The sequence below is a fragment of the Vigna unguiculata genome, chromosome 4 (genome assembly GCF_004118075.2).
Source record: "Vigna unguiculata cultivar IT97K-499-35 chromosome 4, ASM411807v1, whole genome shotgun sequence".
NCBI lineage: Eukaryota > Viridiplantae > Streptophyta > Magnoliopsida > Fabales > Fabaceae > Vigna > Vigna unguiculata.
In genome coordinates this window covers 36,838,452-36,861,621 of record NC_040282.1, presented here as the reverse complement: position 1 = coordinate 36,861,621, position 23,170 = coordinate 36,838,452, and the positions used below count along the sequence as shown (strand labels likewise).

At 32.5% G+C, this 23,170-nt stretch overlaps 3 protein-coding genes across 5 annotated transcripts; 1 reads left to right on the top strand and 2 right to left on the bottom strand.

Annotated features, from left to right (window-relative positions):
* Nucleotides 1–49: 49 nt before the first annotated feature.
* On the top strand, nucleotides 50–3,022 carry LOC114181465 (short-chain dehydrogenase TIC 32, chloroplastic-like). Of its 3 annotated transcripts, none has more exons than XM_028067932.1 (8): nucleotides 50–253; nucleotides 750–981; nucleotides 1,132–1,207; nucleotides 1,488–1,597; nucleotides 1,684–1,762; nucleotides 2,215–2,302; nucleotides 2,511–2,557; nucleotides 2,783–3,022. In XM_028067932.1, the coding sequence occupies exons 1-8, from the start codon at nucleotides 148–150 to the stop codon at nucleotides 2,942–2,944; spliced, it is 900 nt and encodes a 299-aa protein (XP_027923733.1). In that variant the 5' UTR covers nucleotides 50–147; the 3' UTR covers nucleotides 2,945–3,022. The 3 variants fall into 3 exon arrangements, with proteins under 3 accessions (XP_027923733.1, XP_027923732.1, XP_027923731.1); XM_028067931.1 differs by having other exon boundaries at nucleotides 1,132–1,211; nucleotides 1,444–1,597; nucleotides 2,218–2,302; XM_028067930.1 differs by having other exon boundaries at nucleotides 1,132–1,211; nucleotides 1,444–1,597.
* Nucleotides 3,023–5,267: 2,245 nt separating this feature from the next.
* LOC114181583 (mitogen-activated protein kinase kinase kinase YODA-like) lies at nucleotides 5,268–13,458 on the bottom strand. Its single transcript, XM_028068078.1, has 12 exons — nucleotides 13,141–13,458; nucleotides 11,406–12,154; nucleotides 10,262–10,999; nucleotides 10,053–10,140; nucleotides 9,854–9,916; nucleotides 9,475–9,635; nucleotides 9,281–9,356; nucleotides 8,839–8,898; nucleotides 8,640–8,747; nucleotides 8,222–8,467; nucleotides 6,700–6,791; nucleotides 5,268–6,536 (listed from the first exon to the last, which is right to left on the bottom strand). Exons 2-12 carry the CDS (start codon nucleotides 11,954–11,956, stop codon nucleotides 6,029–6,031), a joined length of 2,691 nt encoding a protein of 896 aa, XP_027923879.1. The 5' UTR covers nucleotides 11,957–12,154; nucleotides 13,141–13,458; the 3' UTR covers nucleotides 5,268–6,028.
* Nucleotides 13,459–19,857: 6,399 nt separating this feature from the next.
* LOC114180858 (cation/H(+) antiporter 15-like) lies at nucleotides 19,858–22,499 on the bottom strand. The gene is made up of 3 exons (XM_028067150.1): nucleotides 22,308–22,499; nucleotides 21,189–22,196; nucleotides 19,858–21,093 (listed from the first exon to the last, which is right to left on the bottom strand). Exons 1-3 carry the CDS (start codon nucleotides 22,497–22,499, stop codon nucleotides 19,858–19,860), a joined length of 2,436 nt encoding a protein of 811 aa, XP_027922951.1.
* Nucleotides 22,500–23,170: the final 671 nt, after the last annotated feature.

Here is a 23,170-nt window from a genome sequence, read left to right as displayed (position 1 = left end):
ATTATTTTGTTCTTGGTCGTCAAAATCAAAATAAATAAAATGAACACGATTTTGCGAAGTGGGATTTCCATTGAAGCCAGAAATTAAAGTGAAACGCAGCACAATACTAATGTGTGAGCTTCACTTTGGACAAGGATAAGAGAAAAAATGTGGTGGTTGGGAAGAAAAGGACCTTCAGGATTCTCAGCTTCTTCTACTGCTGAGGAAGTTACTCAGGGAATTGATGCCACTGATCTCACTGCCATTGTTACAGGTTAATTGTGAATCAAAAATGGAAATGGGTTTCCTTTATTTGTTCTGTTTTTCCTTAATTTACTCATGGGATTTAAGTTTGCCCTTTTAAAAATTTAAACTTTATTTAAATGGGTATATTTGTTTTCAACTAAAATGTTTCCAACTTTCAACCTTTTTGGTTGGGATTTCTGTTTTGTTGAAGTGGAACAGAGAGGAAGAAGAAGAAGAAGAAGAAATGATATACGTTTATTGTCTTGATGATTATGCTTGAGACATGCTTGTATTATTTAATGATTGTTGGAGAATTATGCTTCTATGTCTTCCCAACAACGTTTTAAATTGCGGTTGCAGTGGTGGTTCTATCAGAATCATTGCGCGGTTTTGTCAGAATCCTTGATATTGTGAAAATTTGTGAATAAAGTGCTGTGGATGCTCAATTTATGTAATGTGTGTCTTTTTCTGTGTTTTTATGATGCAAGAGACTTGTTATCATTGTGTGATACATGTTGTTGCAGGGGCAAGTAGTGGTATTGGTGCTGAAACTACACGCGTGCTTGCATTACGCGGTGTTCATATTGTTATGGGGATCAGAAATCTGGCAGCTGGTGGGGAGATCAAGGAAACGATTCAAAGAGATAACCCATCTGCAAAAATTGACATGATGGAGCTGGACCTTAGTTCAATGGAATCAGTTAGGAAATTTGCAGCACAATTCAAATCTTGTGGTCTTCCTCTGAATATACTTGTGTATGTTACTACTTTAATATGAATGGAAGTTTTGGTGTTCTCTGTGACTTTAATCGTTCATCAAAATGCTGTTTGCTTGAAGAATGCTAGATGGTAAATTTCAAGATAAGCTTTATGTATACACTGAAAGTTATTTGTTTCTGTTCAAAGTAATAATGCAGGAATCATGGCAACACCATTCAGGCTTTCCAAAGACAATATAGAACTACAATTTGCAACAAACCATGTAGGTTAGAATTTCATCTTAAACTGTCTGAACACAATACACACACAAATAATGAGTATACTTCCATATCTCTCCATTTCATAATTTAGATTTATGAATTTGTAAATTTATCAATTTCAATTTTTTTTTTGCACTTTAAATTATTTATATATAGTAGTATATAGTATTGAGTTTTCTACAGGAATATTACCTTGTCCCTTTCCTAGGGAATTTGAGATATAAGGTTCCCTTTGCAGGTCATTTTCTTTTGACAAACTTATTGCTTGAAACAATGAAACAGACTGCTATTGAACAAAGGAAGGAAGGAAGGATCGTGAATGTCTCATCAAGACGTCATAAATTATCATATCCTGAAGGGATTAGATTTGATAAAATTAATGATGAATCAGGGTAACAATATGTTTAATGACATAAAGTTTAGTACTGTTTACAGTTTAGTACTGATCAATATTTTTCATTTTCTTATCAATGTGCAGGTATAACAGTTTCTCTGCATATGGGCAGTCAAAGCTTGCCAATGTTTTGCATGCCAATGAGCTTGCCAGACGGCTTAAGGTGACCAACTTAATTGATGTTATTGATTGTGTTTCTGTGTGTATTATTCTGTTTATTTACGAATTTGGATTCTCTATTAGATTTGTGGTGTTGTATCTTTATTGTACCTTCAAAATATATTGATTTGACATTTATTCTGATGTTTTAAAATATATTAAAAAGAATTATACTATATCAACATCAGTGTATTTTTAATGCTCAGGGCTACATAGTTTACTCAGATATCAAATAATTCATGTATATCCATGAGCATATTTGTTTAGATTCGTATTGAATCATATTCACCTACTGCTACCATTTAGCTCATCTATGAGGTTTTTCCAATCACAAGTTGCACCTGTTTCTGTTATTTTGAAAAATCATTTTCCTATTTCTGGAAATATCATCATTATGAAAAGGTTAAAGCAACATAGAACAGAACAGTCACCATGCTACTTGATGTTTACTTGTAGCAGGAAGAGGGCACAAATATAACTGCAAACTCAATTAGCCCAGGACCAATTGCCACCAGTCTATTTCGTCATCACAGTTTAATAGATGGTAATTCCTTTTTACTTTGGTGTTTTATTTTATTTTTGAAAACATATTTGTACGTGAAAAACTACATCTGTCATTGATTATGCATGTTATATTACATTCTGGTCCATATATTTTTACTTTCTGATTAGTCCAAGATTATAAAAACATTCCTAAAGATGTAAGTGAATTTAGCTTGTTATATTGACAGCTTGCTCATACTTTTATGCAGTGTTTGTTGGTCTACTTGGTAAATATGTGATGAAAAATATCCAGCAGGTAAACTTATTGCATATTTGAAACACAACATCAATAAAGCCTTATCACACTGAGATAAACTATCATTACTTGCATGAAATTATAATTAAAGGTGGTGGAAATTTGAATGTATGATACTTTATATGAAAAGAAAAAGAGAGGGAAACTGGATTTTGTTATCACTTCTGAAAATCTTTGTTGAGACATGTTTTTATCACCTAATATACTTATTTGCTTTGAACATAGGGAGCAGCAACTACATGTTACGTTGCATTGCATCCACAGTTAAAAGGGTTGAGTGGCCGTTACTTTGCGGATAGTAACTTAGCCGAAGCAAGTTCAGAAGCAGTTGATCCAGAGCTCGGAAGGAAACTGTGGGAACATAGCTCAAATTTGGTCAAATCTTGATATTATGTTACCAAACCAATAGGGACTATTATATGGCAGTTTCCTCCAACACTCTATCAAATTTCTCATCGCATTCCATCATTCTGGATTTAATTTTTCATAGCACACTAAATTAGTTTTGGAAAATATTATCTGGAATAAGAGTAGTGAGTGTCTTCCGGAAAAATGTTTCCGGAATTAGTGCGTTCTGGAAAATAAAATATGAAATGATGAGAAACAGTTACAAATTTGATAGAGTGCAGGAAGAAAGTGTCCTAAGATATAGTCATAATTATCAGACATAAGAATGATCTATTAAAAGTAACTACTACACTATTCCTTTGTACAGTACCTCATTACAGAAGAATGTATATATGAATAAACTTCTTTAAAAAGAGTTTATCCAATGTTATTCTTAACTTACAAACATAAATTCAGATACTTGTAATCTGATTTAGTCTCTAAATAAAGTTGACTTCTTGTAGATGATATATATTTATTGTGATTTCTGTTAGTTATTTACTGTTTTTTATTGTCATTTTTTCTGAGATTAAGACAAATATCTTACAATTAGGATGAGAGTCAAAAGAGAGAAAGAAGCACCAAATGATAACTACGTTTAATTAAGCAATTAGCTTCCGATTAACTTCTTTTCATTGATAGAAATTGAACATGTTAGATACAGTAACTCAGTTCATATCTTATCATAGCTAGACTCTGACAACAAATTCCAATTACTGTGACATGTATCTCAGTATCTGATTATGCTCCAATTTCAATTAACAAATGGTTTGTGTCATGCTCAAGATCAATTTCCTGGCTTAAAAGTAACGCAACTTTATTTGTGGTGTGCTCATTTGAGGATTAATCATGTAATTGCTGAATATATTCTTCTGCACTAATAAGGTTCCCATCATCATATCTTGGAATCTATATTATTTTTTCAAATTTTAAGTAACTCTACAAACAATTAATTTTATTCAATTTTCCACCGTGAAATTAATAGGGGTGGTTCATTATTGGAGGTTGCATGGTTTGATAAGTGATCAATATGTAAATCAATAAAAATTGATACTAGTAATCCATTAAATTCATTGCTTCAACATGTGGTACATTACCCACATTTTTTAAGAGCTCAACTTCCTAAACCCTTATAAAATTCTCCCTTTTAATTAATTTTGGAATTACTTTTTTGATATTTTACGGTCTAAGTTGAGTGAAAGATAGCTAAAGAATTTTAAGATATACCAAAAAGGAAAATGATATTTTAACCTATCTTTTTTGACCTATTTTTAATCTAGTATTGTAATCACCGTTAGATAATCTATTTTGATACTTTTTAGTGATGTGATGATCTAATGATGATTAAAGTGATGGGTTAAAAGTGGGTCAAAAAAAGTGTGTTAAAGTATCATTGTCCGATGAAGAAACATTCCAATTTTAACTTTTTATTTGAAATTTACTCTTTATATTGAACAAAAAATATATTTTTTATCTTTAATAAAAAACTAAACACATAAGTTTTATTAATTTGAAGAATTAAACAATTAAAATAGCTTTTTCACCATTAGCTTAGTGGCTCAAACAACAGAGAAATTATGGAGGTCAGCCAACAGAGAAATTATGGCTGCAAAAAGCAAACTGGCTCAAAAGTGAGGCTATCTCTTCATGCAATGTTTCTAATTGTGTATTCCGAAACTCAAAATAAAAAATTTAAACTAAAGAGTAAAATTGAAGATTTCAAATATACGTGAGTGTAGGAAGAAGCAGCCCAAAAGTGACAGAAATCAAGATTTGTCGAAGGCCCGTGTTTTGAAGGACAGTTCTTGAATGAGTATGAGTCCGTACATCACAGTATAAATACAATCAATCAAATTTCAAGAAAAAAATAAAAAGAATTTCGATAAAAAAAACTTTTGAACATTTAAAGTTAAATCTGTAAGTTACTGAACCATTCGAAAAATTTTAAATAAGCCTAGAATAAAATCTATGTTCATTACAACCATGAACATATAATTGTTTTTGATTGAATCCCTGTGATCTTTAAAATGTTCACATCATTTTTGTGGTTTAGGAAAACCAAAAACTAATTCAGTGAACTTTCTTTTCTGATTTAGGAATCCGATTAAAAAATAGTTTAAGAACTTAACCGAAAGTCCTCAAATTGCTCAAAGACTTCCTTTTTCAGTTCAGGAATCCAATTAAAAGTTTTAAGAATTTATTTGAAAATTTTCAAAGACCAACTTGGTACTTTAATCATGATTTTAATACATGAATCACTATAGGGAAAACAATACTAGAAAGAATAACCACATCAGAGAATTACTGCATAAACCAGTGGAGAGAACCTCAAATCATATATATCTTCAATTTTTTCTTGAAAAAATAATGTACAAAATAAATCCAGCAGAAGGATTCAGTGACAGTAATACATCTGAGCATGCAATCAAGAGATATATCGGTTTCACAAATCCTTGACTTCTCATCAATAAATGCAGAATCACAATACAGTCTCCCATATTCTGTACAGCAATATCACCTCCCAAAAAATAGTCTGGATGCTAAATTTTGCACCAATTTCACTTTTTTTGCATCTATATGATGTTCAAAAAGATACAGTTGTGATTGCAGGAATTCTTTAACTGAAGGAACTGCATACATATGATTAGAAAAACTCATTCCTTGAGCTAATATTAACATTAAACCTATCATTTCTCATATTTCAGACACCAGAGAGAAATCCACGCACTGATGCTGCATCTTGAAAATTCTACATACAAACATAAGCTTCTCTTTTAGCAACAAGTGAGCATTTGCTTCAGTTGATATAGACAAATCAAATGTCAGGAATTTTCATCCTATGGCTTAGTTTGTCACCTCACCCGAAAGGTTCTGAACTCCATAAGCCTGAGAGGGAAACCATGCAAAATGGAATAATGTTACTCGGTTCCCCCTATTCTCCGATCAAAATTTATTACATTGATTCTCGTATGCTTTGGCTCCTTATTTTACAATTACTTCCTCAGCAAATAGAACAATGAATGGATCATTCTGACAAACTTCAAAGATTTGCTCACGAAGGTGGACCAAGGAAAATGCCCCATGTCATAAACCATTAGCCCGGCTGAGCAAAGAATTGGGATTTAGATCAAGGGATGGGTTGATTTTCACATTATCCCCCAGCAGCTGCCGACAAACACGATCAGCCAAGACTGATTGAACATCATATGGCTCGTTACGAGGAGACCGTGCAAACTGCTTCCCCAGAACATCACTTTCACCTGGAACCAGTTCTGATGAAATGTGAGGCGTCTGTTGCATTCCTCGAAAAATGTCAACATTCAAGTCATGATGAGTAGGGCCACTAATGTATACACCATTTGAGGACTTTGGCAAGTTTCCAAGACCCTCTTGAATGTAAACTAAGTGATTACTAAATGGAATGGCACCACTACCACCGTTGAGAGGTGTGGATGCACCAGAAGCAGTCCGAGGACTGGATATAGGAGAGGGAGACATTCTCCCATTCATATGTTGCGGCGATCTTGGCCTCAAAAGTGGGCTTCCAATGGGCGAGACAGGGCAGGATATATTCCTCGGAATATGGATTTCACTGTAGATTGATAAAGCAATTTCAGATCACCATAGGCAGTGTCAGCAACCTTGCGTGTGCAGTGTTTGTGTGTTTGTGTATATATATATATATATATATATATATATATATATATATATATATATATATAGAGAGAGAGAGAGAGAGAGAGAGAGAGAGAGACCTTGCATGAGGATTAGTTTTCAAAAACCTAGAAGAATGACGGGAAAGTCTATCTGAATCCAACGTAGAAGGATTCCTTCCTTGTCCAATACCCTGAAAATGTATCACAGCCACAATATTTACAAGGATAGACAAGAAACCATAAAAGAAAACAACTTCAAAGATCATTCAATTGTGACAGCAAAATTTTCCAGTATTATACAATTGAAATATAGTCCAAATGAACACCCAGATAAGAAAATTTATTTTGCTTGATCATAACCACAATTCTCCAGATGGCAACAGTCTTCATCTGCAGTTTGTTTCCCTCCAACCTCCATGTGTGTACTTTCCTTTATGTTAATGGAGCAATTCTATCTTACAGTTTGTAGAAAGTAAATGTTTTCGTACAGTTTCTCTAGTTGTCTATGCCTAACCCTGTCTTTTTTATTCTCTACTTCCAAGGGAAATGACAGGATGAAGCATTGATGGAAATCACACATTTCAACAAGAATATGAATCCTTTTCTCCAAACAATAACACAAAAAAGTTATTACTGTCATGATTCCAAAATAGAAATATATCAGCTGAATAAAAGATCATTTATGAGTTTAATCAGTTGTGTAATCAAGACAACAATAATATATTGATGCATGACAAAGGGAGGGAAATAATGGTGAAGTTTGATTTTGAATATTTCGGCAATTTTTCAAGGATTTGTTTTTTCAATTTTATGACAACCTATTTATATAATTTAAAAGTGATACTGCTTGTAAACTATGACACAAATTGATCAGGAAACCCTAGAAGAGCCGATCAAATATAGTATGTCAATGGACCTGTTTAAATAAATGTCTCTGCAAACACTTACATGGAAAAAATGAAATAAATCTCTTGCTAAGCTAAACTTAACTTGTACATAAATTAGTTTTGGGGAAGCTTGCAAAAACTAAAGATGGTACAGAAGTTTATTCCATTTTTCCTAATACTTTTCAACCAGAAGTTATGGAAAAGTTTATCCAAGCAAATCCATAAAGGCTTGTTAAGGGTTTGGAAACTATATTTTTCATTCATATACTAGGATTTTCTATGTAATCCAGTGGATTCCAGAGCTTAGTCAACATTAATCTGGCTAAAGCTACTGCTCTTGTCCATCCCTTCTGCATCCTTTATGCTGCTGCCTCAGAAAAATATGTAAAACAATTTCATTGGCAACATATCAAGCGGGTACCCTCCCCCTCCACCCCTCCGAAATATTATTATTTAGTCTCTGATAGATTCAATTATTCAAATTTATATTTCCAAGAGAACAAAATGTCTATACAATATACACACCAAGAAAAATGACTCATCAACCGAGGAATTTGAATGGATGAAGCACACAAAAATGTCTGACATTTTCAAGTAGAAGATCAGATGGCTTCCTATTTAACACAGGCATGATATGGAATGCAAGAGAAACAGGCAAGGCAATCCCCCACTTCACACTAATATGAAAATAGACAATTCTTTTATGTGATTAATGTTGGCAGTAGCTTCCTTACCAGAGCTGTAGCTCCCTGTGTGATCCCAGATGTGGCTGGGTCTGAAGAAGCATCAGGACCCAGAATAGGTCTCTCTAAAGGTGCAGCATATTTTACAAAAGGGTGGTCCAATAATTCACTTGCCGAAGGGCGATTGTGTGGATTCCGTTGTAGGCATTTCCTAACAAAATCCTTTCCTTCACTAGATAGGTGATCCGGGATTGTTGGGAGTTCCTTGCTATTACCAATCTTGAACATTGCAGCAACCTTTTTGTTAACATGCAAAGCCAATAATACATCAAGTCAACACATAAATTAAAACAAGAAATATTATCAATACTTTATAAATGAAAATAACAAACTACATAAAATAATAGTGGGGAAATAGAATATAAAAAAGCTAGCTAAAACTTCCAATATATTGACATAAATTACTAACCCCTTCATACTGACTCCAAGGAGGTTTAGTTGTAGCCATTTCCAAAACTGTGCATCCTAGGCTCCATATATCAACGGCAAGGTTGCAACCATTGGAGTTTTTTATAACCTAAAATATCAGTACGACAAGCTACCATGTCATCAAAAGCAAGATGTAATTGAAACTATAAAGAACTGAAACTAACAGAAAACATTACTACCTCAGGAGCCATCCAATAGGGGCTTCCCTTGAATGATAATGGACATGATTGCCCTGTTATCTGCAAAAATATGCAGGTTAATAGTTGAGGGAACAGGATAGATCATGCAACCTTGCGATTATTTATACCAGATGTGATATCAAATGGCAATTATGAAGGAAAACAATGTCTTTTGGAATCATAGAGATCTTTTTCCAAGTTGAAGTCATGCATGATAAACTGGTTGGAGGTGGGACAAGAAAGGTATCTTCCAAAAAAAGGTAAAAAAATACAAGAAAGAAACCTGAAAAGAAACCCACTGAATTAGCAACTCTATTGAATTGGTGGATTAGGAAGTTTTAAATCTTGAGTCATAATTTCACAAGCAACAGAAACCAAATTTCATATCCTACCAATTGGCTTAGAGGCAAATAAAAAGAACAATTTTTATTCCCAAGCTTACATGTTTTGCCATGCCAAAGTCTGCCAACTTAACCCGACCATTAGTATCTACCAGTATATTTGCTCCTTTGATGTCCCTTTACAAGAAATGCAATTTAAGAGATAGATATCAGAACTCATAAGCATAGAAAATCAGTCACATTATAAAGAATTCGTAAAATTTTAAGTTTTAAAAATAAATGTGACTTAGCTCACCTGTGCACAGTATTTTTAGCATGTAAATAAGCAAGTCCTGACAAAATTTGTTGAGTAAAACTACGAATAGCTAGTTCACCAAATTGTCCGTACTCTTGAAGAAGTTTATATATGGAGCCTCCAGCGACATACTCCAGATATATATAAAGCTTGTCACCGACCTGTTTAAAGGATGATTCATCAGCATCTATAAGTAGACTAAAATGACAAATTTATAATATTATGGTGTAAGGTATATATATAAACCAACTAATAATCTTGTAACTAGATATTCATTGAAGCATTACAAATTGGGATAAAAAGCTCAAAATAAATCATGATCACTTAAAAGTAGCTCCTATAAACAGAATGCAAACAAATAAGGAAATGGGTAACTTACTGTTTCAGAACCATAGTACTGCACAATATTTGAATGCCGCAATCGACTTAATAAGGCAATTTCCTGCCACAATATGGGAGTTAGCTTTTCAAAGCTACACTAAATTTGAAACAGAAATAGACACAAATGTATTTCCAACGAGAATAACGGTTGCACATCCAACAAAAATTTCCAGGGTCAATAAAGGAAATCTATTTACCTGCATTAATTGCTTAGCACTTTCTTTAGATTTGGCATCATCTGAAAACAGAGTCACCTCTTTCATAGCACACATTTCACCACTTTCCCTAAACATAAAAATATTTTAACCAAACAATTTATAAGATGCATAAAATAGTGGATTTAAAAGTAGAAAAAAAAAAATCTTTGTAATACAATCAAAAAGAACAATTGTTCTAGAACTCGTACTTATTAAAGCCAACAAAGACATGTCCAAATGTGCCTCTGCCAAGCAGTTTTCCTTTTTTCCAACGTGATCCAGGGCTTATTGGATTATCTGCTCTTCCTGGACTTCTTGGCATGGATGGAGAAGTTGCAGCAGAATTTGAGTGAGAGAAAGGTAAAGTATTGGTAACTGCTAAAGGAGGAAGGGGCAAACGATGACTCTGTTGTTTTCCATCATCAACTCGTCCAGTCTGTGAATCATTGGGTGTTCCCCCAGCTCTAGGATGAATAGGTGTAACGGCACCACTCTGAATTCTAGAGCTAGGTCCAGGGCTAGTCATTCGGGGACTAGGTACAGGAGAATATTCGGGGCTACCCCTGCTAGGTTGCCAAAATAACTGTCCAGACATGTCCCCTCCCATTGAATTATGTCCAGAATTGTGACCAGAACCTGGACTTGAGCAGTGCCCAGATCCACCTAAATTGACCTCCGAATATGGCTTTCCCGCCCAAAAGGCAGAGTTCAACACCTGTTCTGTGCCAAATACTCTCAATGGACTTCTAGACGGACTTGATTTGGAACTATCAGGTGCACTGCAGAAGGCACCATGAGGAGGAATCTGCAAATTTGAAACATGGTTGCTTAAAGGCCTCCGTTTTGGTGAAGTAGAAGACATGTGATTACCCAGAATGTTTGCCGGTTTTTTGGTTTCTCTTGAATTTATTTGGGAAACAGTAGATGATAGATCCTTGGGCATCGAGCTTCATAAAAAGGCCAACATCCAAAATGAGTAAAATAAAAAATTATTTGCTAGTAATCATAAATTTCATGAACTAGCCATCCCAAAAGCTTAAGCTTAAGATAGTGACTCAAGAATAGTTTCATGTTATATCTCCAACACACCCTCATATACCATTGAACTTCATGCATGGATAATTTCTTGGTCCCCTAACCTTGTGCCGCAATGCAACATTTTAATAGAATGGGGCAGCAAGGATTGAACTGAGGATTTGACAATATGCCATGAACCAGCTACCCCAAAACCTTAAGTTTTTAAGTGAAGACACATCTCTGTTCTCTACGTCTAAAAATACACAACCTAGACATGCTTATGCAACAAAATATGCAAGCTTGAAGCACATTATAGTTAATGCTTATAGAGTATACCTGGAAGGACTGCCTGCAGCAGTTCTAGTCCCATTTTCACAGTCGGTTGCCAAAGGACTACGATTGCGAGAGTCCAATGGCTCATCACTGTCAGCAGAGCTCTCACTAGAGACTGAAGCAGTGACCAGGTCTCCATCCAAATCTGCAGGGTTCAGCCTACCACGCATGCATGCTGGTTTTGGTAGTGGAAACAATGATGGTTTGGAGCCTTTTTCAAGTCTTGACTTAGCTGATATGCTAATTTCAGAGTCTGCTCGGCTTATATTTGATGGGTGCAGGACAGGAAGTGGTAGCGGCTGAGCATGAGGCCTTTCAGCAAAACTTTGACACCTTGCCACTTTGGAAGGTGACGGAGATCTTGATTCAGGAGGAGACTGAGCCCCTTTCTCAGAAATTGAATCATTGCAATGTCTACGAGATCCTCCAGATCTACTGCTTGATTTACTTTCAGATGGGATTTTAAATCTGCGGTGAAATGTATTGATAAAACTTTCCTTATTTGCTTTCTTCTTGGTTTCTTTTGACGATGATTTCCCCCACCATGTAGGCATATTTGTAATTTGTATAGGCCGTAAAAAAGTTTCTTAAATTAGATCCATTGATAGTTTGGAATATCTATCACTTCAAATCACTATCTGGAGTTACACGCAATCCGGCCAAAACCCTCATCTAATGAAGAATCCAATAATTCCAAAAGCAGTATTACAGAGTCAGAAACAGAAATTAGGGACTGAATGGTCACTAAAACCCTGCAACAAAGAATAACACATATACTTAATCACTATAAAATCGATATTTTCACAACCTTGTGTACATAATGTATCCAAACTCTTCTACATATGCATCTAATCTTAACCAGTAAAACTATGATAATACTGTCCTAAATGATATATTTCCAAACGATGATAGCATAAACTAACAATCCAACGAATCTCTAGTTTATGCTCTATAATTATCTACTTTTTTCAATAAGCTGGTCAAAAAGTGTACGGAAAGAGAAACATCTTACACTGGATCCAACACAACAACATATTAACTATAAAAAATCAACAATTCCGTCAGCTTAACCCTTGGGCCCCAGAATCCCAAACCGAAAACCCAATACTGTATCAGTCAAATATAGTCAACTCTAAACACCTCTAACCTTGCTAATCCTAATCAGCATAGACTAATGCAACGTGACATCATTTGCTGTACAAATCTTGTATACAGATTCTACAACTCCCCGAAACTTTAAAGCATTAGTTAGACAACAACATCCACTACTTCACATCAGCTCAAACTCCTTATTTAGCAACTTAAAAATACAAGGTTTAACATGCCCCAACTGCAAAGTTCTAACCTAGAAATACAAAAATAAGTAAATAATGCATATGAAAATATCAACAGCGTAAAAATTTGTATACAGATAGTCGAAACAGTAGAAATTCATCTCCAAATAAACTAGTATTCACATATAGATTACCCTTTGAGTGTTCTCCAATACCCAGATTCCTAAACCCTCCCAAAAAAAAAAAAAAACTCAACCTTTCAACTTCACAGTTCAACTACACCAAATTACTCATAACCCCAAGTGAAACCATACCCCCATTATTAAAAGAAATCACATGAAACCTCAGATCCACTCACCGCCCACACATAACAATGGACATAAAAAAACAGTCAAATCAACCAACTCGATCATGGTTCACTGAAATTAGAACAAGCCCAAAATGCAACAAAGCTGGAAACTTACTTCGAATTGCTCCACGCCAGTGAATCTGAACTCAACCCCACTCTGTGATTCTCAACTCAAATCTGAGTATGCATAAAGGGAAGAAAAAGAAAACATTTTTTTTTTCGAACCACTGGGAACCCTAAAAGGAAAACAGACCCAGAAACCGAAAATGCAAGAAAAATGAAGGAGGATTGCAGTGGCGTATGTTGAAAAAAATGGGAATTGGAAGATAGTGGAAGAGATCGTGTACGGAGGAAGAAAAAGAAGAGAGAGAAAGAGAAAGAGAGGGAGAGAGAGAGAAGAGAGTGTGTGTTTTTTCTCCTGCTTAAGACACCGATGAAGAGCGACTTTGAGAGTTGATTCTTAATAGTTAATATTATTTAATTAATTACAAATTGCAATAAAATAATTAAAAAAATATGGAACCTAATTATTACATTGTTTTTATTATTACATCTTTTGCTGTTGGAAATTATTACAACCCACAACTACATATTATTTATATATATTTTTGTATAATGTATTAGAGATTATTTGGGTAGAGATTCTTAGGTTACACTTTTTTATCATTATTATTACTATTATGAACATTGATACGTAGTTATTTGTAATCTGACTGACCAAGGAATATCAACATTCAATGATGAAACCTTACCCTTAAAGGTTATTGGGACAATTTTAATGGTAAAATAATAAAGATGGTATTTTAATTGAATTATTTGAATTAATAAGATGTTGAAAATAAAAAGAGAAAACCAAAGAACAATCTGAGTTTCACCAATATTATTATAAAAAAACTTAAAGAACAAGTGGTTCTTTTTGTGAAAATATGTTATGATCTATAAAAATAATCCAAAAGGTTATTGATACATTTAAATCTCATATATGTTAATTTTAAGAAGTGATATTATCACTGAAACTATGAATTATTAAATATGAGTATTCATTTTAATTATTTTCTAAACACATATTAATTATATTATTTTTTAGAAAGAGTATAAATATGGAAATAAATAAAATATCATAGTATATAATTAGATTTGAAATATATCTACAAAGAGAATTAAGAGTATAATAAATTTTTATCTTATCAAAAATTAATACTTTTTAATGTCGAAGTTGAGAAATAATATAAACCCTAATATACAATAAAATAATATAAATATATTATGTTTTTATATTTTATAGGAATATATGATGTTAATTTTGATTCATATAAATAAATTATTAAATAATTTTGAATTAATCTAAAATTTTGTACAACATTGTGAGAACCCATTATCCCTCCCTTCTCTATACACTCTCTTTCTTCTCTTACTCATATCACAGAATCACACTCCACCATCACTCTTTTCCTTCCTCTGAACCAACTACAATGTCTTCTCTTTAATAAGAGCTCAAAATTTCCCATTCTAATCACTCCTCCCTTCTGTTATAGCTACTGGACCTAGAACCACAAGAAGAATTCCTCCTCCATCTGAGTCATCTTCTCCTCTCGGCAAGTCAAATTCGGTTTTTCTCAATTCTCTCCAATTTTGGAATTTCTGGAATACAATGCTCACCAAAACCGAATTAGGGTCCTATACTCACTATGAGTTTGTGAATTTCAGCCCCTTAGGTTGTGGAATTGAGGTGCCCTTGTGATTAGAGTCTTGCTTGTGGTGATTTTAAAAAGGTAAGGGAAGCTAACTGTAATTTCTTCGTATTTAAACCCATGAATCATGTTTGATGAGTCTGATTAAAGCTCTGAGTGCTAAATTGTTGGTTAAAATTTATGTGTGGTTGCTTGATTGAATTTTGCCATGAATCCAATGCATTTGCATGTGGGAAACAGTGAGTAATATGGTATTTTCGCCTAGGCGAGTGGCTCTCGTCCAAGCGAAAACACCAGAAAACCCACCCCTGTTCCTGCGCGAAGTCTCGCCTAGGCGAGCTGAGGTCGCTTAAGCGAGAAGACAATCTCGTCTAAGCGAGCCAGCTTAGCTTGAGCGAGAGTTCGCCCAGTTTTTAACTTTTGCCATTGTTAGAGCCTCGCTCAGGCGAGACTGACTCGCCTAAGCGAGATGACCTCTCGCCTGAGCTAGATTGTCTAGCTTGAGCGAGAGTCACTACAGTGGGATGCTTCAGTTTCTGTTATAAAGTGTGATATTGTATGTTTTAAGGTAGTTTTGTGCAATTAGTATCTCATATGCCTGGAACTTCATTATTAATGTATTGTGTGATGAATTTGGATTGGTATGAATCATGAGGAGTTGTGATTGGAATAGAATTTCAAGGGAAATTCATTGAACTTATTAGTGTGTGTGTGTGTGTAAGGACGTGTGGAATCCATATTGGTTGGTATCTTGAAACTCCAATAATCATTCACGCTCAGATAGAGCATAATGGATTATGTCGTGAGGAGTAGCAGGAGGTCCTAGTCTTTGGACTTGATCAAGTCCTAGACGCAAAGGGGACTTACCTTGGGAATGGTCGGGTGAAGACTCCTTGTGTCCAGACTCTGCAGAGTCTGGGAACCGTTGCAGGTACAAGCCACCAAGAGCTCCAATGTCGCTTACACAATCCGGATATCGAGTCTAGAATTATGCAATTGAGCTGTGTGTTATGATTGATATTTATATTGTGAATTGTATAATTTTTCTCTCAATTCAGTTAGCTTACCCTTTTGTTTATTTTTGCCTGTCTTTGTGTTTTCTCCTTTGCAATGATCACCTACGGTTGGTGTGAGCATAGCCGAGCCTTGATGATGATACCCCTCTGCTGAGCAGGAGCTGACTCCTTGCTTGGGTGCTGTGTTAGTTTTGGGCCAGATTCTACAAAGTCTTGAGACTTGTAGTTTAGATCTTCTCCTTGTATTACTACTCTTGCCAGGAGGGTTTTGTGTAGTGCTTTTGGATGACTGTACCAGCATTATATACTTATATGTATATGATTGTTGTCTCTGCTGCTATCTGCTATGTTTGATCATGATATAATATTTTATTTGATAATGTGAAAAACTATTAAATGGGATGTTACAAACGTAATGTTAATTAATGTAAAATGAATTTTCAATCTAATTATACATTTTAAGATAAATTATTCAATCAATAATTATTGAATAATTTTAGAAGATAGTTATATAATAACTCAATTTATTTATATATATTTTTTATAGAAAATTATTCAAAATATTTTGTGAAATTTTATATTTTTATTTTTTTAATCTAAAAAATTCAATATGGACATAGATTATAAAAATATCAATAATTTATATGATTATCTATATTTATATATTATTGTGATGAAATCTTGAAATTATATTTAAATATGATTTGGGTCGGATTGAATTCGTAGTTAATTTAGCATAAGTTAAATTTAATATTTTAAAATTTATATCATATAAATTATTTGGATTGTAAATTAATTTGAAGATATAGTAGTATAGTTTTAGTTTATACCTGGTTAACATTTTTGTAAAAGAGAAATACTTTTATTTTAGTTTTAAATAAACAAAATAAATATACTAAATTTTTAGTTAAAAAAATAACATGTACGATTGTAACAATTATTTTTATAATATATTATTCTACTAAATTTAAATAAAAAACTATTCTAATAAACATAAAATTTAAAATACATTTACGAATTCATAAATATTAAAACACTATTTTCAAGCGAAATTATACCATTAAATTGTAATTTTTAATTTGAATTTAACTACTTTTATCTATTTTATTCAACTTCATTTATTTAATATTATTCATTTACTCAAGTATAATAAAATTAACATGATATATTTCTATAAAATACAAAAACATTAATATATTTGTAATGTTTTTTTTTTATATTTTATTTTTCTCAAGTTCGACACTAAAAGTATAAAGTCATTGATAGGATAAAAATTCATTGTCCTCTTAACTATCTCTATACATACATTTCAAATCTAATCACATTATAATATTTTATTTATTTCAAAGTTCATACTCTTTTTAACAAGATAATATATTCAGTATGTACTTGAAAAATAGTTAAAATCAATGCATTGTGTTTTTTATTTTTTTCAAAATGAGCAACACTAATAAAAAAACTAATATTTCTTGTTAATTTTGTTTTGAAAATTTTATCGTAGAAAATACATACAAATTTTGTTGTGAAAAAAAATTTGCAAGAAATTACTACCAATTTTTTTGCAAAATATTTTGTATAAAACACTTTTTGCAATAAATTTTGTAGGAAATACTTGCAAATTTTAAAATTTTGTAAGAAATAATTATTCACGAAGGAATTACCTACCAATTAAGATTCTTATAAAAAATGACAGAAAAAAGTCTTTTCTTACAAATTTTTTAACAAATTTACAAGAAAAATCTCATGTAATATGATAATTTTTAATAGTGCAAACAAAGTCTAATACTTCATAGTTTCAACTAAGTGAAAATATCAGTTTTTAAGAAATTGTAAACAACACATTGGATTTTTGCAAGTCATGAAATCTTGAAATTAAGTTTGAATATTATTTGAATTGGATTGATTCACGTCAAGGTGGTTAATTTAGTATAAGTTAAATTTAATATTCTAAATTTTATATCCAATAAGTTTAGTTGGATATAAATTATTTGAGTTGTGGATTAATTTGAAGTTATTGTAGTGTAATGTTTTTTGTTGCTGAGCCAACTTTTTTTAAAAAGAAATACTTTTATTTTAGTTTTGAATAAATGATCTAAATATACTAAATCTTTAGTTTAAAAAAAAATAACATGTGTGATTGTAATAATTATTTTTAAAACAGACTAGAACTTTATATAATTTATTACTAAATTTTAACAAAAAAATTATATAAAAAGTAAAATTTAAAATACATCTAAGAATTCATAAATATTAAAACAATATTTTCAAGCGGAATTAAATCATTACGTTGTAGTTCTCCTTTTTTGAACTTAACCAAGTCTATCTATTTTATTCAAATTTATTTATGTAATGTTATTCACTTCCTCAAGTCTAACCAATAATACTTCCAACATTCTTTAAAATCACTTTGAATAGGTTGGATGATTTTATTTGCTTGAGAATACTCCAAACAAGTTTAGAGTGTGAAGTTTTGATGCAATAGATGATAACTTTCGATATTATATTATGTAGGTTATAATTTATATATTAAAAATGCTGTAGCTGGTTTCTTTATGTTTGTCTAACATAGGTAAAGAAAATAATTTATTTGAAATTTTTCTAGCTTTGTTTGAAATCTTTACTTCTATTTTAGTATATTAAAATATATTCAATATGTAAAATGTTCTTTTAAGTTTTTTTGATTTGAAATAAAAATATTTTAATAATTTAAATTTATTATTTTACTTGAACCTTTAAGCATTTGAATTTCATCTTGTTTTAATGGATTAAGTCACTTAAATTTAACACTTTAATAACTTTAATGAACTAAAAATATATTTGAATGGATTAAAATATTTAGACAAGACATTCCATTAAACTCCCAACTATATAAGTAAGTTATTTCAAACAATCTTTATAGTATAACATATATTTTCCAAAATGGAGATTAATACAGCATAACACTTTTGGTCAAAATAGTATAATGTTTAATAATAAATCATCTAAAGAGCAAGAACAACATAATATTTTTATATTCATTTACCCCAACATTTTGGACTATGCATAGTTTATCTTTAAGGAACTCTTAAAGGATTCCACAATCAACCATTGAATAAAATGCACAAGATACTCCTGACAACACGGGTACATAGGTCACTATTATATCCGTTTTCGATATTCCCATGAGACTAAGAACTTCAAATATTTTTTCATCACTTCTTACTACGGCCAAAACAAAGGTTGAATACAAAGGAATAACTTTTGTAGAGAGAATTTACGACACGACCTTCTTACAAGGGTGTTACTTCACATGAAGAAAGATACTATAAGTTACACTTACTTACGATGTTTCTTCTCCCATGGTGCTTTAAACCTTTATTTCTATTTTCTTTTACTCATATATCCTTAGATTAAAACACATTATTGTTATGTAACAACACAGTACATCATAGACAATATAAATTGCAGTTATACATATCTATTTATGGTGTTATTATATTGTTAGTTGAGCAAATGTGGTCATCAACAATAGAAGAAAATAAAAAGGATATTATCTCGTTAGTTTATCATTATTATTTTTCTTTGTATGTTAGTTCAAGCATGCAAACCTCTAATTCATGTGATTAAGCAATAATAGTATACACAAATATAAGAGAGAACAAGAAAATGATAAAACCAAAGCTAAATTAAGTTACAAACTAATTTAAATAGGGATGTATAAATACATGTGTTTACAAAGTAAAAGGAAAATAATTTTGCAAAATATTACAACTAAATATCAATGTATAATGACAAAAATTGGAAAGAAAAATTGGATTTTAAAAAATAATAAAAATAGTATTCAAAAAGTGGTTAAGAAATATAAGAAATGTGAAATTTGTTCGTTTATTAGTTTTATTGAGGAATATAAAATGATACCAAAATGAAATAAAACTAAAATTAAACACGTAAGAAATTATATGATATTGAACAAATAATCACATTTGCTAAGAAGTGAATTTTATGTCTAATTCAGACTTACAAAACTGGTTTCTCAAGTAAGGTTTACAACCATTTATATACTGTAAATTGATATACATCAAGTTGAGAAAACATTTTCTTGTAAATCCTTGTGCTTCAATGCAAACCTTCATGTTTATTCTATCTTTAGACAACAGACTCAAACGTGCCTTTGTTAGTGGCCTTCTGGTTAAGATCATTTCCAAAAACCATTCCTCCATATCCATACTGTTGAACAACTAGCACAGACGAGCGTGAACCAAAATTGTCTGACACCAAAATGTCCCCTATAACTCCAAGTTCTAAGCACTCACACCATTCCATCAAATTTGAGAAGACCTTAGAGTTCCTACAATTTCCTTGACCAACTATGTAAATATCACAACCGAATTTTTCTATCTCATTAAGGACTACAGGAATATCTTCACCACTATGAACATCAATCTCTGAGTAGGATATTGAATCGTTATTGTTAACTGCTGTAAGTCTGAATGTGCTTATATACTCTTCATCTAACTCATTTTGCCTATCTATATCTATTACCGCAGATAATATCCCTTGTGCTTCATCGTGAATTGAAGCATTTACTTTTGCTGCTTCACCCAAACAAATAATTCGAACCACTGAGAGTTGTGTTCCTGAACGTCCTGCCATCCTCCATGCAATGGCTAAGGCTTCACGGTCATCAGGGCCTCCAACAAAGACCACACGAATATGAAGGTTCATTTTGGGAACTAACCCAAAATCACGATCAACAAATATTCCCACGGAGCAGGGAGCACCTTGCATTACATTTTGGTTTATATCTTTGTATGCAACGCTAGTTACTTCTAAAGTACCTTCTAAACTTAATTGTTTGTGAAATGGAAGAAGAATTAAGCTTGTGCGGTTCTCATCTGCTGAGTGGTATATGTCTTCATGAATAGTTGTATATGCTGACACCACATTTAAGGTCTCAACTCTAACAACGTCGTATGCCTCTCCAAGTGCATCAAATGTGTTGTGAATGCTTTCTAACTCTTCTTGTGACCTGGTCAGGTTTTGTTCTCCAAGTTGGCTTCTAGGCTTCCCTATATGTGCCGCAACTAGGGCTGCAGCACGTCCAGTAAGTTCGACAAGGTACAAGGCAAAAACATGCACAGGGGAAACTCTCGTTGCATTAAAACATTCAATTATGCTAATCATGCTTGCAGCTTGGCGAGTATTGTGAACACATGCTATAAATCGGAGCTCTGCATCAACTCTTAGTTTTTGTATGGTTTTTAGCTTGTTCTGTTCAAATATTTGTCTTGGTTTATAGACGATATTGATGACAGGAGACACAACTATGGTCATCAGTAGAACAGCAGAAGTTATAACGGCATAAGTAGGTATAGAAAATATCTGCAACACACATCACAAAAACTTATGGATTAGACTGCAATTGTATATATAATAAACTAAAGTAATTGAATATAATGCTTTAAATAGATCAATACCGCTCTATCCCAAGCAATGTTCAACATTATTAACGCCATAGTGCCTTTATTATTCAAAATCAAGCCTAAGCTCAAACCATCTCGAATACGCATACCGAAGAAAAATGTGACAAATAAAGTGCTTAAAATCTTTAGAGCACACAACAAGAGTATAATCACAATTGTAAAGGGCCAACTTTCTTGGGAGAAAATTGCGATCAACATAAGTCTCATCCCAATTCCAGTAAAGAAAAGGGGTACTAAAAAGCCGCCAACAAAATCATCTGAAATTGACATGACTAGTTCAGCAAATTTCCCATGTGGTAAAATTAATCCAAAAACAAAAGCCCCAACAATGGCATGTGCACCAAGAAAATCTGAAATACATGAACAGGCTAAAACCCCCATGAAAACAAAGAGCAATTGGTTATCATTCCATTCATCTTTGTCTTCCTTGCGATCAATAAACCATTGAATGAGTGGACGTACCACAAAGATGCACACAACAACGAATGTTATCGTGGATAACACAGTGTAGATAGCTCCTTTACCATTAATTGAAAATGGAACAAATAAAGTGAAAAGAATCCAACCATAGGTGTCACCAATCATGGCTGCTGTTAAAGCCGCTTTGCCAAGACCAGTATAAAGGAGCTTAAGCTCAGAAAGTGTGTGTGCTACCACAGGAAAACCTGTAACAGTGAGAATTAAAGTCCAAAGTGTATAAGCATTACTTGTACTTTCCTCAAGGGGAAACATCATAACATGTCCATAAACGTTTCGAAACAAAGCATATAAGCATGGTGCAACGAGCATGGGAAAGACAATCCCAGCAATTGCGATGCTTGCAGCCTTCTTGTTCACATTTAGAATGGTATTTAAGTTCATCTCCAATCCACTAAGGAATGCATAATAAATGAGACCAATGTGAGAAAGGACCTCGACGTTGACGACCCCATTTACCGGAAAAATGAACTCAAAAATTGTTGTGAATCTTCCAAGTAATGGCGGTGTCAATAGGAAACCAACCTAGGCAATTATAATTTAGAATGCCCACATATTACTTTGTTAGAATGCCACATATCAGAAATTTTGAGATAAGTTTCATAAACAAAACAACTTCGAGATTTATCTACTTACAGAGATTTGTGAAATGAGACGAGTTTGATGTAGAGGTTTGTAGATTATAGAAAAGAGACGAGATAACACAGCAACAAAAGCAATTTGAATTGCCATAATAGGGAGCTCTGTTTTCAAGACTTTATCAGTTTTCCAAAATTGATTAGGATTAACTATAGATACGTTGTAACATGCAGGTATTGTGTCCGTCATTGTTCCTTCGATTTTGTATTTGATACACTTAGTCTCGATGTTTCTTCTACTATGGTGCTTTCATCCTTTATATCTTTCTTATTTTACTCAAAGAACCTAAGATTAAAACACATTACTGGTATGTAACAATATAACACATCATCGACAACATAAATTCCACCTATGCATATCTATTTATGGTGTCACCCATCTTATCCCATCTTATGGTTAGTGTCAATTTTTTGTTTGACATAACAAATAGCCAAAATTTTTTATAGTTACATAACTGCATTATTATTTTATACAACCACTTTATTAATATTTTATAAAATATTTAAATTTTAAATATCTCAATTTAATACTTTGTTATTAAAAATCAGTTATCATTGTTACAAAAAATAGATTATCATTTTAATTTCCTATTGATAGCTTATGTTGTTATATATCTTCCTTAATATAAAATAACATGCAAGAATTAGTTTTTAGTTTTTAGTTTTTTGTGAACCGAAACAAATCTAAGTAAATCAATTTCGAAACAAGCTAGCAACCTCTCGTCTATACAAAGACAAGAACATGCATTTTCATGTTGAAAAATAATACTAAAATATACAAACTTGATTTTCTTGAAAATTTTTCACATGGAACCAACAATGTCACTATTTCAAGTCAACCATTACATTAGACTTGCAACA

Coding starts and splice junctions, on each gene's coding strand:
- LOC114180858 (XM_028067150.1), bottom strand. CDS start 22,499: ATGACGGACACAATACCTGCATGTTACAACGTATCTATAGTTAATCCT. Junction 22,197..22,307: donor GTCTCATTTCACAAATCTCT/GTAAGTAGATAA, acceptor ATAATTGCCTAG/GTTGGTTTCCTATTGACACC. Junction 21,094..21,188: donor ACATTGCTTGGGATAGAGCG/GTATTGATCTAT, acceptor TGTGTGTTGCAG/ATATTTTCTATACCTACTTA.
- LOC114181583 (XM_028068078.1), bottom strand. CDS start 11,956: ATGCCTACATGGTGGGGGAAATCATCGTCAAAAGAAACCAAGAAGAAA. Junction 8,748..8,838: donor CCTATTGGATGGCTCCTGAG/GTAGTAATGTTT, acceptor CTGATATTTTAG/GTTATAAAAAACTCCAATGG. Junction 6,537..6,699: donor AAAACTAATCCTCATGCAAG/GTCTCTCTCTCT, acceptor ATCAATCTACAG/TGAAATCCATATTCCGAGGA.
- LOC114181465 (XM_028067930.1), top strand. CDS start 148: ATGTGGTGGTTGGGAAGAAAAGGACCTTCAGGATTCTCAGCTTCTTCT. Junction 982..1,131: donor CTTCCTCTGAATATACTTGT/GTATGTTACTAC, acceptor TTCTGTTCAAAG/TAATAATGCAGGAATCATGG. Junction 1,763..2,214: donor AGCTTGCCAGACGGCTTAAG/GTGACCAACTTA, acceptor GTTTACTTGTAG/CAGGAAGAGGGCACAAATAT.